This window comes from Mandrillus leucophaeus, unplaced genomic scaffold (genome assembly GCF_000951045.1).
Source record: "Mandrillus leucophaeus isolate KB7577 unplaced genomic scaffold, Mleu.le_1.0 Scaffold122, whole genome shotgun sequence".
NCBI classification, from domain to species: domain Eukaryota; kingdom Metazoa; phylum Chordata; class Mammalia; order Primates; family Cercopithecidae; genus Mandrillus; species Mandrillus leucophaeus.
The window spans coordinates 3,230,298-3,245,416 of NW_012100543.1; the positions used below are offsets into that span (position 1 = coordinate 3,230,298).

Consider the following 15,119-nt stretch of genomic DNA (forward strand, 5'->3'; position numbering starts at 1 on the left):
ATGTGTAGGTTTACTCTGCTCTGCAACATTTTTTAGGTAATGAGATTTTGTCTTAGCAGTATACATTATTATAAAATTCAAAATATATACTAAAGAAATATCTGTAAGGGCACACGCTTCATTCATATATGCCAATTTGGAGGGTGTCCCAAACACCTACATGTTTAATCAGTTTATGCTGGACAGCACAATTTAGTCATGGACATGTTCTTCTATCTGCCAACTCCCATCAAGTCTACTGAAAAAAGAGTTAGCCTATGCTTGGTACATACGCAAAATTCAAAACGTAAAGAAAGGAGGGCTCTTGGTACTCTAGAAAGAACATTTTTCTTCCAAACCAATCCTGAGCATACTAAAATGTAGTTACTCAACATAAAAACACACAACCGAGACATTCTCCATACTGAATTAGGAAGTTTATTAGGCTCCTAGTTTCCATGTTTAGAACATGAGCATGGATTGACATGCATTGTCTCATTTTGTGGATCTCACATGCATGTCGTCTCAGTCAGCTGGACCTCTGATTCTACTCATGAGTAATTTAAAGTTAGCTCAATGTGAGTAAATGACAAACACAGAATGATGCATAAGCTGTAGCCACAAACCCCACCCAATGCCATTTGTCTTATATTCCAAAACCATATCACAACTCTCTCTTGTAAAAAATAAATTTCAGAACAAGGCATATAATTGACCTCACAGAGAAAAATAAAGACAATTCTATCATTTCAGAATTCAGCAATGAATGTCCAACTATGGCTGAAAGGTACACCCTGAGAATTAAATGATTTTAACGAACCCATTGAGGTTTATAAAGCTGTGTTAACCTAATGTCGGGAAAGGATAAGAGAAACAGGCACAAACACCCCCGCTCATTTTGCTGTGCAATTCTCCAAGGAGGTGGTGTTACAAATGTCCTCATTGTCTTCAATGCTTGAAGCGTCTGTGGAGTCGGGATCGCTCACCACAATGCCTACAGAAGAGAGACTGGTAATGAAGGCATGCATCCGCTGTGCATAAATATCCCTAATGTTAAAGTAAGGTAGCTCATGACACTTCTCTGGTACATCCTCACTGCACTGGTCCACATCAATGTCCTTTTGCTTCTGGTAGTACTTGGAAAACTTGTTGAAGATGATGGTGATGGGAAGGGCCACCACCAAAATGCCACAGATGATGCACGTGCTGGCGATGAGCTTCCCCGCCAAGGTGACTGGGTGGGTGTCTCCATAGCCCACAGTTGTCATGCTGATGGTGGCCCACCACCAGCAGATGGGGATGCTGGTGAGGCTGGATGTGTGGTCATCTTTCTCCACAGAGTAGATAAGCACAGAAAAAATGGAAATGCCCACAGAGAGGAAGAGAAGCAGAAGTCCAACTTCATGGTAGCTGTGCCTCAGTGTGGCACCTAGAGACCGAAGTCCTACTGAGTGCCGGGCAAGTTTTAGAATTCGGAAAATCCTCATAAGCCGTAGGATCTGGACCACCTTGCCCATGTTCTCAATATCCTCACTCTCTTCCTCCTTGGTGTCTACAGCCAACGTGGCATAGAAGGGAATAATGGAGACAAAGTCAATGATGTTCAGAGGGTTTTTCCAGAATTTCTTTTGACAAGGAGCGGCAGCCAGCCGGACGGCGAGCTCCCCGGTGAACCAGGCAATGCACGCGATCTCCACTCCTTCCAGCACTGGATCATCCACTTCTCCATCCTCATTCTGGAACTCCGACATGCTGTGAACACACATGGCCACGATGGAGGCCAGCACCACGCTCAAGGAGGAGATAGCGATAAGCTTAGCAGACAGGCAGTGTGCTGGGTTCTCCATTCTGATCCAGATTTTCTTACGGAGCTGACCAAATCGCTGTGTGTCAAACTTCTCCAGCTCTTTCTCAAACAGAGACGACTCTTCAAACGAGGAGTCGGTACTCACATCATGGCTTTTCTGATCCCAGTCCTTCTCGTGGTTTTCCTCTTTGCGTTCCTGGTAGCGATTGCTGCAGCAGGAATCAATGAAGAGCTCGTTGATGCCCCAGTACTCGATCTCCTGGCAGAATGAGAACACGCACAGCTCCTCCATGACGTGCAGCTTCCCCGTGTAATAAAAATTCAAAACATATCTGAACAAGGAGGGATTCCGATCAAAGTAGTATTCCTTATCAGCCACACTGTAATCATCACACAGCTCCAGAATGGCCTCTTCAGAATGGCAAGTAAGCAGCTTCCCCAGTCTGGTGTGAGGAAACCGCAGGAGGGTGCTTTGGTCAACAGACTGCTTAAAGCCCCCCACATTCAGGTTGACAAGTTCCTCGTCCTGTCCAGGGCGATGGAAAAACTCACCAAACACCATGGTGGATACAGGAGGCAGAGTGCTGGCTGGCAAGGGAGACGAGGAAGATCAGGCTGCACCTGGAAAGAGCACAAGATGATATTAGCACTCTGTCCTGCCGTGCCCGGCCAAGCTTATTTTTAATCTGCCCTTTCCAGGATGATGGGCTACATTAAAAGCAAAGCAGGAAATGCAATGAAAATGAATACATTATTATGCATTATGATCAGAAGAAAATCAACACAAAACAGATTTTCCCCCTAAAACCTCAGGATTTTGGGAACCCATTTTCTTTAGGAAAGAGAAAAGATGACAATATAATTTTTATGAACACTAATTGCCATTTCTGTGTTTATTAAGTATTCAAACTGTACTTCCCAACCTTGCCCCCCAAAATACAATGCAATTTAGCTCACTTACATAATATAAGCATCTCCAGAGATTCAAGCACAGGCTCTTCATGTTTGGGAAAACTCAATTCAGATGTGATAGGCTAGTTGCTGCCAGGCTTGAAGCTCATCCCTTCCCATCCCTGGGGCTTGGTCATGCCCCCAATGCACACATCAAAGGGGGCTCAGCTCAGCTCTTACAAAGGATGTGAGTTTCCCTTTGTGTATCAATGTTTTACTCCTTTAAGAGAAAGCCCTACTCCCTATGTTTGGATGTGGACAATCAAGAGGATATAATTATCTCCCTGTGCTTAAGTACCTTATATCTTAAAGATATCATTACACTTCATGAGATGGTGTTTCAGGAACATCCACATGAAAAGCACCTGACTTGGGAAAACCTCTTTATGGTAATTGCACTATCAGTTTCCTGACACAAACGCGCTCCACCCCCATCTCCTCCTTCCCCTCACGGACAGTCCCCATGTGGCCCTAATCTATAATTATCTTTCCATAGATTGTCTATACTGGGTGAGCACGTGGCCTGTTTTTAGTTCTGACACTAATCAGGATGCACCAGGTCCATTTCTCAGAGAGAAAATAACAGCTTTTGATCCTCACCCAATGCAATGATGCTTCCTCAGAACAGATGATACAAATAAAAGGAGACTGTCATATACTGAGTCCCCACCTGATACTACTGGATGCCTTTACACATTATGTCATTCAGTCCTTCCAACACTAAATGGTAGCTGAATAGAAAAATGGGTACTGCTCTCAGACTCTCTAGGTACATAATAGGTAAATGGTGGAGCCAAGATTTAAACCCAGGTTGAATTAATTCCAAAGTCCATGTTCTCTCCACTACATAGACTTCCCCCGCCTTCTTCCTTTTTATAATCTAATAATCCAACGTAGGCATGCTATGTGAGAGGTCAGTCAAGCATCTTTGGGATTACTGAGAAAAAAGCAGTGACCTTAGCTGGAGAAGCTTCATAGCAGAGGTAATATGCAGCTCCAAGGTTCAAGTGGAGTCCACCTGATATGGTTTGGCTCTCTGTCCCCACCTAAATCTCATGTTGAATTGTGATCCTGTGTGTTGGAGGTGGAGCCTGGTGGCTGGATCATGGAGGTGGTTTCTAATGGCTTAGCATCATCCCCCAAGTGCTATCTCGTGACAGAGTTCTCATGAGACCCGGTTCTTTCAAAGTGTGTAGCATCTCCCCCTTCACTCTCTCTCTCTCTCCTACTCTGCCATGTAAGACATGCTGGCTTCCCTTTCGCCTGCTGCCAGGATTGTAAATTTCCTGAGGGCTCCCCAGTCATGCCTCCTGTACATCCTGCAGAACTGTAAGTCAATTAAATCTTTATAAATTACCCAGTCTCAGGTAGTTCTTTATAGCAGTGTGAGAACAGACGAACACACCACCAAACTGAAAGGAAAAGGACATTGCCACCAGAGGCATCAAAGGGTAGACAGAAGCCAGATTGTGAAGGACCCTGTACATCAGTCCAAAGAATCTGGATTTTATTCTGTCAGTAAGATCACTAAAGGGTCTTAATCAACAAGTGGACATAGCTATGTTTGTGAATGTGACTTAGAAAGTCACCAATGACAGCAGCATGAAAGCTGCATGGGGCAAAAGCTGGGCCCAAGAAGATAGGCCTGCAATAGAACAGGTTAGGGGTGGCAAGGACATGGACACACACAGTGGCGGTGCATAGAAAGAGGAAGTGATAAACTCAGAAGAACTTTATAAGATAGAATCTACAGGATTTGGTAACTGACTGGAAGAGGAAAAAAAAAAAAAAAAAAAAAGGACAAGGAAGCAGAAAGGCCAAAAGAGGATGTGTTTTCTAGTCTGTAAAAGTGGGCAGACAGTAACACCATCAAAGGGAGCAGAAAGGCCAGAAAAAAATCTCTCTCCCCTTATATTTACGGAAAGGCAAGGTTGTCTGCAAGAGAACAAATTCCTCCTCTGAAAAAAAAGAAAGGAAATAATAAAGATTAACATGCAAATAAATAAATGGAGAATAAAATTAAAAACTGAAAAAAAATCAGCAAAGCCATTGGTCATTTAAGGCAATCAACAAAACTGACAAATCTTTAACGAGGCTAAACAAGAAAAACTGAAAGTACTTTGGGAGGCCAAGACAGATGGATCATTTGAGGCCAGGAGTTCAAGACTAGCCTGGTGAACATGGCAAAACCCCATCTCTACAAAAAATACAAAAATTAGCTGGGCATGGTATCATGCATGTCTAGTTTCAGCTACACGAGAGGCTGAGGCATGAGAATCACTTGAACCCAGGACGGGGAGGCTGCAGTGAGCTGAGATCGCACTACTGCACTCCATCCTCAGTGACAGAGTCAGACTCTGTCTCAAAACTTAAACAAAACAAAGGAAAATAAAAAAATGAGAGAAGATTCAAATTAGCAAAATCAGCAATGAAAGAACAACACCACTATTGACATTACAAAATGAAAAGAACTATAAAGGAATACTATGAATAATCATATGTTCACAAATTAGATAACCTAGATGAAGTATACGAATTGCTAGTGTCAACAAAAAGAGTCAAACTCTGTAAAATATTTAAAGAGATTTATTTTGAGCCAAATACGAGTGACCAATAGCCTGTGACATAGCCCTCAGGATATCCTGAGAACATGTACCCAAGGTTGTTGGCCTACAACTTGGCTATATACATTTTAGGGAGACACAAGAAATCAATCAATATATGTAAAATGTACATTGATTCTGTCCAGAAAGCCCAGAAAACTGGTAGCTGAGGTGGGGGAGCTTCCAGGCCATAGGTAGATTCAAAGATTGTCTGATTGGCAATTGGTTGAGAGTTAAGTTATAGTCTGATATGGTTGGGCTTTGTATCTCCACCCAAATCTCAACTCCAATTGTGATCCCCAAGTGTCAAGAAAGAGAACTGGTGGGAGGTGATTGGATCATGGGGTGGTTTCCCCATGCTCTTCTTGTAATAGTGAGTGAATTCTCACAAGATCTGATGGTTTTATTAGGAGCTCTTCCCACTTTGCTCATCTCTCATCTGCTGCCATGTAAGACATGCCTGTTCCCCTTCTATCAGGATTGTAAGTTTCCTGAGGCTTCCTCAGCTCTGCAGAACTGTGAGTCAATTAAATGCCTTTTCTTTATAAATTACCCAGTCTCGTGTATGTCTTTATAGCAGTAAGAAAATTGAATAATACTGTAAATTGGTACCACAGAGACTGGGGTACTCCTACAAAGATACCCCAAACTGTGGAAGCAACTTTGGAACTGGGTAACAGGCAGAGGCTGGAACAGTTTGGAGGATTCCAAAGAAGACAGGAAGATGTGGAAAAGTTTGGAACTTCCCAGAGACTTGTTGAGTGGTTTTGGCCAAAATGCCGGTAGTGATATGGACAATAAGCCCAGGCTGAAGTAGTCCCAGATGGAGATGAAAAACTTATTGGGACCTGGAACAAACACTCAGTCTTGCTATGCTTTAGCAAAGACAGTAGTGGCATTTTTCCCCTGCTGTAGAGATCTGTAGAACTTTGAACTTGAGAGAGATGATTTAGGGTATCTGGTGGAAGAAATTTCTAAGCAACAAAGTATCCAAGATGTGACCTGGGTGCTCTTAAAAACATTCCATTTTACTCATTCACAAAAGATCATTTGAAATTGGAACTTTTGTTTAAAAGGGAAGCAGAGCATAAAGGTTTGGGAAATTTGGAGCCTGATGATGCAATAGAAAAGAAAAACCCATTTTCTGAGGAGAAATTCAAGCTGGCTGCAGAAATTTGCATAAGTAACCAGGAGCTGAATGTTAACTGCCAAGACAATGGGGAAAATTTCTCCAGGGCATGTCAGAGGTCCTGGTGGCAGCCCCTTTCATCACAGGCTTAGAAGCCTAGGAGGAAAAATGATTTCATGGGCTAGACCCAGGGCCCCACTGCTCTGTGCAGCCTTGGGACATGGCACCCGGCATCCCAGTCATTTCAGCTCCAGTCATGGCTATAAGGGACCATGGTACAGCTCAGACCATGGTTTCAGATGGTGCAAGCCCCAAGCCTTGGTGACTTCCATGTGGTCTTGGGCCTGTGAGTGGATAGAAGTAAGAATTGAGGTTTGGGAACCTCTGCCTAGATTTCAGAGGATGTATGGAAATGCCTGGAAGTCCAGGCAGAGGTTTGCAGCAAGGGCAAAGCCCTCATGGAGAACCTCTGCTAGGGCAGTGCAGAAAGGAAATGTCGGGTTAGAGTACCACATGGAGTCCCCACTGGGGCACTGCCAAGTGGAGCTGTGAGAAGAGAACCACCTACTGTCCTCCTGACCCCAGAATGGTAGATCCACTGACAGCTTGCACTATGCACCTCGAAAAGCCACAGACACTCAACACCAGTCCATGAAAGCAGCTGGGAAGAGGGCTGTACCTTGCAAAGCCATAGGGGTGAAGCTGCCCAAGACCATGGGAGCCCACCTCTTGCATTACTGTGACCCAGATGGGAGACATGGAGTAAAAGGAGATCATTTAGGAGCTTTAAGATTTAATGGCTCCCCTGATGGGTTTCAGACTTACCCCTTTGGGGCCAATTTGTTTTGGGGCCAAAACAATCCTTTGTTTTGGCCAATTTCTCCCATTTGGAATGGGAGCATTTATCCAATGCCTGTACCTCCATTATATCTTGGTAGTAACTAACTTGTTTTTGATTTTAGAGGCTCCTAGTTGGAAGGACTTGCCTTGTCTCAGATGAAACTTTGGACTTGGACTTTTGAATTAATGTTGAAATGAGTTAAGACTTTGGGGGACTGTTGGGAAGGCATGATTGGTTTTAAACATGAGGATATGAGATTTGGAAGGGGCCAGAGGTAGAATGATATGGTCTGGCTTTTTGTCCCCACCCTTGAATTGTAATCCCCATGTGTCAAGGGAGAGACCTGGTAAGAGGTAACTGGATCATGGGGGCAGTTTCTCCCATGCTGTTCTCATGATAGTGAGTGAGTTCTTACAAGGTCTGATGGTTTGACAAGAGGTTTTTTTCTCTTCTCTCACCACTCTCTCTTGCCTGCCACCATGTAAGACATGCCTCTTCCCCTTCCACCATGATTGTAATTTTCCTGAGACTCCCCCAACCCTGCGGAACTGTGAGTCAATTAAATCTCTTTTCTTTATAAATTACCCAGTATTGGGTATGTCTTTATAGCAATGTGAAAACAATACATTGTCTAAAGACTTACAATCAATAGGAATGTCTGGGTTAAGATAAGCGGTTGTGAAGACCAAGGTTTTATCATGCAGATGAAGCCTCCAGGTAGCAACTTCAGAGAGAATAGATGGTAAATGTTTCCTATCGGAATTAAAGAGACTGCACTCTCAGTCCTAAGGTTTGTGTTGATGTTAACGCTGGTAAGCTTTTCCTGAATTTCAAAAAAGAGGAGAGTATAATGAAGCATGTCTGACCTCTCCTTCTCATCATGGTCTGAACTCATTTTTCAGGTTAATTTTGGAATGTCCTTGGCCTAGAGGAGGGGTCCATTCAGATAGTCAGGAGGGTTTAGAATTTTATTTTTAGTTTACACTAGAAAGACATGATCTACACAAACTAACTCAAGAAGAAAAAGGAAATCTGAATAAACCTATTTATTAACAAGTAAAGATACAGAATTTGCAATTTAAAAAATGTTCATATGGAAAGCTCATGTACAGATAGCTTTGCTGGTGAATTCTACCACAATCACCACCAATCTTTCACAAACCCTCCCAAAAATTAGAAGAGAAAGGCATACTTTCCAGCTCCTTCTATGAAGCTAGTATTATCCTAATACCAAAATTAGAAAAAGACATCACAAGAAAACTACAGGCCAGTATCCCTTATGAATACAGATGAATAAATCCTCAACAAAACATCAGCAAACCAAATCCAGCAACATATAAAAAGAATTATATACCATGAGTAGTGGGATTTATTCTCAGGAATTTAAGGTTAACTTAACATGTAAATCAATCAAGGTAATATAAATACTAAAGAAATAATGAAAATGACATTATCATCTCAAAAGATGCAGAAAAAGCATTTGAAAAAATCTAGCACTCTTTTGTGATTTAAAAAAAAAAACTCAAAAACTAAGAATAGAACAGAACTTCTCCAATTTGATAAAGAGCATCTATGAAAAACCCACAGCTAAAAACATATTTAATTATAAAAGACTAAAAGCATTTCTCTTAAGATGAGGAACAAAACATGAATGTCCAATCCCACCACTTCTATTCAACATCATACTGGAAGTTCTAGTCAGGGAAATTAGGCAAGAAAAAGAAAGAAAATGCATCCAGACTGAAAAGGAAAAGTTAAACTACTTCTATTTGCAGATAATATGATCTTGTATATAGAAAATCCTATGGAATATATATACAAAAAAAATTATAACTAATAAATAAGTTCAGCAATTTTGCAGGATACTAGATTGATATACAAAAAACTCTATCTCTGTATACTAGCAATAAGAAAATGCAAATATGAAATTAAGAAAACAATCACATTTTCAATAGCATCCAGAAAAATAAAATATTTAGAAATAAATTTAACAAAAGTGGCATAAACCTGTAAAATGAATACTACAAAATGTTGTTGAAAAAATTAACGAAGAAATAAATGAATAGAAAGACACCCAATGTTCATGGATTAAAAGACTTGCTATTGTTAAATGGTAATACCCTTTAAATTAATTCATAGATTAAATACAATTCCTATAAAAATCCTAGCTGCCTTTTTTCAGAAATTGACAAATTGATTCTAAAATTCTAAAATTTCAGAAATTGACAAATTGATTCTTAACACACTTGTCAAAAACCAATCAATAAACTGAAAAATAAGCCCATATGGGCTTTTTGATTGATTTTTGACAAGTGTGTCAAGACAATTCAACAGGGGTAAGAACAGTCTTTTCGATAAATAGTATTGGAACAACTGGATAGCCACATGCAAAAAAAAACCTAAATTGGATATGTATCCCACACTATATATAAAAATTAACTTTAAATATATCAAAGGCCTGAATGTAGGTGCTAAAATTATAAAACTCTTAGAAGAAAATATTAACATAAATTTTCATGACCTTGAGTTAGGGAATGACTTCCTAGCTATAACACTAAAATTACAGTAAAATAAAGAAAAAATAGTTAAATTGACTTTATCAAAATGTAAAATGCACTTCAAAGGACACTATCAAGTCAAAAGACAAGTAGCAAGAAAACGAAAAGACAACCCACAAATAGAAGAAAATATTTGCAAATCATATATCTGATAAGGATATAGTATCCAGAATAAAGAACTCTTACAACTCAATAATAAAAAGACAAATAAACTCCTTTAAACTAGGCAAATAATTTTGATAGATATTTCTATGAAAACATATAAATGGCCAAAATGTACTTGAAAAGATGCTCAACATCATTAGACATTAGGAAAATGCGAATCAAAATTACAATGAGATACCACTTCATACCAGTATGATGGCTATAGTCAAAAACTAATAATAATGCAAGTGTTGTATTATGATACATCAGGTGTTGGCAGGGATGTGGAGAAAGTGGAACCTTTGTGAGTCACTGGAAGTAATGTAAAATAGTACAACCATTTTAGAAACAGTTTAAGCCCATTCCTCAAAAAGTTAAACAGAGTTACCACATGACCCAGCAATTCCATTCCTGGGTATAGTCCCAAGAGAACCAAAAACATATGTTCAAACAAAAACATGTATGTAATGTTCATAGCAGCATTATTCATAATAGCCAAAAAGGGGAGATAATCTAAACGTCCACAAGGAATGAAGTTCTGACACAGACTACAACCTGGATCAACTTTGAAAACATTATGCTAATGAAAAAAGCGTACTAAAAAAAAAGACAATAAAAGATCATATATTGTGTGATTCCATTTATAGGAAATATCCAGAATAGTCAAAACTATAGAAACAGAAAATAGGTTAGTGGTTGCTGGGGGCTGAGGGTAGGGGAGATGAGTACTATTAATGGATTTGGGTTTCGTTTGGGGGTGATAAATATGTCTTGGAATTGGAAAGTTGTACAGTCATGAATATACCAAGAACCACTGCATTAAACACATTTTTTAAAAGGTAGATTTTTGCTGTATTCAAAGTATATCTCAATAATACTGTCATTTAAAAAGGGATTCCATCCCAGCACTTTGGGTGGCCAAGGCAGGAGGATCACTTGAGCCCAGGAGTTTGAGACCAGCCTTGGCAACACACTGAGACTCCATTTCTATTTATTATTTTTAAAATTATGATAAAAATAAGTGAATAAATAAATAGGGATTCTAGATAATAAGTAAAAAAAGAAATAATAGAATTAAAATCTTGCCATTTTGCAACTCATAATAAAATAATAGATCTAGGCAATGATCATCAATGGCTGATAAAATCCAGATAAAAAGCTGACGGGGAATCATAACAGAGATCAGAGTTACAATATCTGAACCCACTAATCAAGCCTAATGTAACAAAATAACTAGATTTTACTGAAACAAAATAAATATTTTAGAGGAATATGTTCAATAATACCAAAGGGGTGCAATCAGCAAAATCAAGACTGGGAAACCTTACAGGACAAATGACACAGATCAAATAAGAGGCATACAAAGCCAATATACAGACTTTGTATAGATCCTAATTCTAACAAGCCAAATGTTGAATATATATACATACGTATATTTATTTTTTCATATATATATATATACACACACACACATGAAAATCAGGGACTTTTGAAAACTGATATGGTCTGGCTCTGTGTCCCCACCCAAATCTCATGTCAAATTGTAATCCCCAAGTGTCAGGGGAGGGGCCTGGTGGGAGGTGACTGAATCATGGGGGCAGATTTCCCCTTGTTCTTTTCATGATTGTTAGTGAGTTCTCACAAGATCTGGTTGTTTGAAAATGTGTAGCATCTCCCACTTCACTCTCTCTCACTCTCCTGCTTCACCATGGTAAAATGTGCTTGCTTCCCCTTCGCCTTCCGCCATGATTTTAAGTTTCCTGAGGCTTTCCCAGCCATTCAGAACTCTTAATCAATTAAACCTCTTTCCCTTATAAATTACCCAGTCTCACTTAGTGCTTTATAGCAATGTGAGACTGAACTAGTACAAAAATCAACTAGATACTTGATATTATAAAAAAGTTATTGTTAATTTTTTAGTGTCCCAATAGTAATATAATTATGTTCTTACAAGGAAACCCTTATCTTTTGGAAATACATACTAAAATATTTATTGATAAAATTACACAACATTGGGGATTGATTTCATAATAATACATGGAAAGGCAGGAGCACTGATCATACAAGATGGCTATGAGTTAATCACTGTTGCAGCGGGTGACAGGTAGGCACACAGGAGTTTAACATATTATTTTATTTTTGTACATCTTAAAATTCTCCACTAAAAATGTTTTAAGAAAAATGTACTAAGCATCTTTTTTCAGGCTATGCACTGTGGAAACTGCTTTCATATACACTATTATTCACTCTTTTATTCTCAACAACTGGTGCAGTACATAGACACTAGCAGGCAACAAGTACATGTAACTGAATGAATGAATCATTTTCTTTAATTCTCTAACAGCCCTAAGTCGTAGACCTTAGACTCCCGTGTTGCAAATGGGGACATCTGAGGCTCAGAATTTGCTCAACGTTGTCCAGCTTTTACTGGGCAGATTCTTTTCACGATGCCTCAAATATGAGTATTTGAAGATTTTTTTTTAAGTGGGAGGAGGTAGAGACTGGCTGATGTTCTTATTTGCATATTACGTCAGCCATACTGTAAGGACATTGACATTCACACGCTGAAGTCACATGGGGTCTCAAATCAGACGCATGTGAGGGTACAGTGGCATTGGCCACAAAGTAGAAGACCCAACTGCTATTTTCATTCTCTTCTTAAAGCTAAACTTAGCTTCACTGTATTGATTCTCCTCCCTACTATCAACCCAAATCACTCATGGTGAGAACACTATATATCCAGTATTTGACCACTTTGTCCCTCTTGGTGTTTATAAGATTGAAAAGAAGAAAAATATGTCAAAAATCCAAGATACTCACTGGCAGCTTAAAATAAAAACTACCATTGATTCAGTTGCTTCCAACTGGCACCCTGTAAAGCTTTTTCAAAGCCATTAACCTCTTATTTGCCTCCTCTTGGTCCACTTCCTGCTCTTGTTGCTTCATGCTCTCAAACTCACCTAAGAAAATATTCTCAAAATTGTGTCTTTTCAAGGCTGACTCATACACATACACACAAGCTCATGACTGTCTCTGATAATGCACCTGCTTTGCTCAGAAAAGTAATGAAAGTATTATAATACAAGCCAATTTTTCTTACTGGACAGAACTGCTTTTTGGTATCAATTTCATAAAAGTAAATAAAAACCCAGATTTGTTTTTCCTTCTTGTTTTGTACATGTCCAAAAATCTATATTAATCCTTTTACATCAAAGAAAAAAATACACCATTTTCAGTATTTAACAATGCCTTCTTTTTGGAACATTATTCTAAGAGTTTTCTTTTGTTCTATTAAATTTAAAAAGAAAGCTCATTTCAATTTTTTTAAAGAGTAGGTCATGCTAAATTCAATTTCTGGTCATGCCATGTGGGGATATACAAAATGGGAAAACCAAGCAAATGTAAACAGATTTAGAAACCTAAACTCAATCCACACCCATGTCTTCTCCTTACTACCCTCCTACCAGGTGCCTCCCAGGTAAAAGTCTTCTCTTACAGCATTGTCTGAGCATGGCGAGGCTCCTACACGGAGCCATTACCTCCAGTAGCTTTCCAAGTGGTGCAGCCCAGTCCACTGAGAAGGCTTTCTGTAAAGCGTAAGCCAAACAGGCAGGCAAGAAAACTCGCTGCCAGGTCTGTTCTGCACTTGACATGTTCTGACATCATGGGCCACAGTCAGACAGCACACCAATGACACAGGTCCAGAAAGTTTGCAGGGTCCCAGGGTGCCCTATTCCAGAGCATTCATAAACTGAATGCAACGTTTAAATGTTGAACTTAACAAAACAAAAACTGTGTCCTCTTATTCATGCTGAATTATCAGCGGCAACTAGCAAAAAAGGGGGAAAGACTAGGATTCTGAAAACTTGTGTCTGAGCTCCCTCTTCTTATGGGCATGACCTTGGGCAGGTGAAGCCTTGATCTATAGAAGGAGATTATAAACCCACCTTGAGGATAAAATAACAAATGTAAAAGTCTTTTGAAACCATAAAGCACGAGACACATGTAAAACTGTATTCCAAAAATAAAAGATTGATATAATGGTATTTCTACCTTCCCCCACTTCCTTCCTCTATTCCCTTCCCTTCTCTTACTCCCACCAACTGGTACAATCACATTAAAGTTGTACTCACTCCCTCTGGATCTGTATTTAGTGTGACTGCTACTCTCTGGAAACTCCAGGGATCTCTGTAATTCACACAGCTCATCGCCAAGCAGAGAGCTGCTCAGAAGGCTGAGTGATTTAGTGAGCCAAGCAGCCAGAAAGCTGTCCTTTTTGTAAAAAGCAAAGAATCATAGATGATAGCTTTTCAAACAGAAACAGGAAAAACCTGGACTTTGCCACAAGAGGGGCCCCTAGCCCTGCTGCAAATACTCCATCACATCTCCAACTGAGCCAGGTTGCTTGGAATCATGCACATACAGAGGTCTGTCATGGGAAAGCTCTGTTGCCCAGGGGAGGGAGTTTTGGAGAATTTAGGCCCAGGCCAAATTAATGGTTCTCCCTTCTCTACCTCCCCACTGTATTCACCCTCTCCCATAGCTCATTTGTGTACACCTTGATTTTAGCACATATCACAAGGCGTTATGATGTTATCTACAATTCTCCTTATTCCCCACAAGTCTGACTGTTGCTCAGTCTAGACTCCAAGCTCCGCTGTAGAAGGAACCATGTATCATCCTCTTACAGCTATAGCCCCTTATGCTAAGTGCTGCCCATAATCTAGTAAAAGATACTTGCTTTTATCTGGAGGAATTAACAAAAGCTATTACTACTTTTGTCAAAGAGCTAACAGAATGATCTAGAACAGGCATGGCAAAATTAAATACCTCCAGTGATCAAACAAGTCAAACAAATGAGATGGCTGGGGATGGTGGTGAACTGTCCCCACTTATCTAAGAGGCAGAGGCTACTCAGCACTGGAATCCTTTTTAGGAACAGAGGCCCAGTATAGACGTATCATTCGGTCTTCCCAGGAGAACCTGGAAACCCTGATCCTTATGTGCAATATCTCAAGTTTAGTTAGAATTGATCCAACATGTTTTAAGCATTATGTGGCTCAAACAAAGATGTGCCTCTGGGCCAGGTACATCTGATGAGCTACCC

General features: G+C 39.8%; 1 protein-coding gene across 3 annotated transcripts in view; it reads right to left on the reverse strand.

Moving 5' to 3' along the window:
• Positions 1–394: 394 nt before the first annotated feature.
• The window catches only part of KCNS3 (potassium voltage-gated channel, modifier subfamily S, member 3), a 49,066-nt gene continuing 34,341 nt past the window's right edge, over positions 395–15,119 (reverse strand). For all 3 annotated transcript variants that reach the window (XM_011971426.1, XM_011971425.1, XM_011971427.1), the window contains exon 3: positions 395–2,407. In XM_011971426.1, coding sequence (XP_011826816.1) covers positions 873–2,348 — 1,476 coding nt within the window. In that variant the 5' untranslated portion in view covers positions 2,349–2,407 and the 3' untranslated portion in view covers positions 395–872. The remainder of the gene's footprint in view (positions 2,408–15,119) is intronic.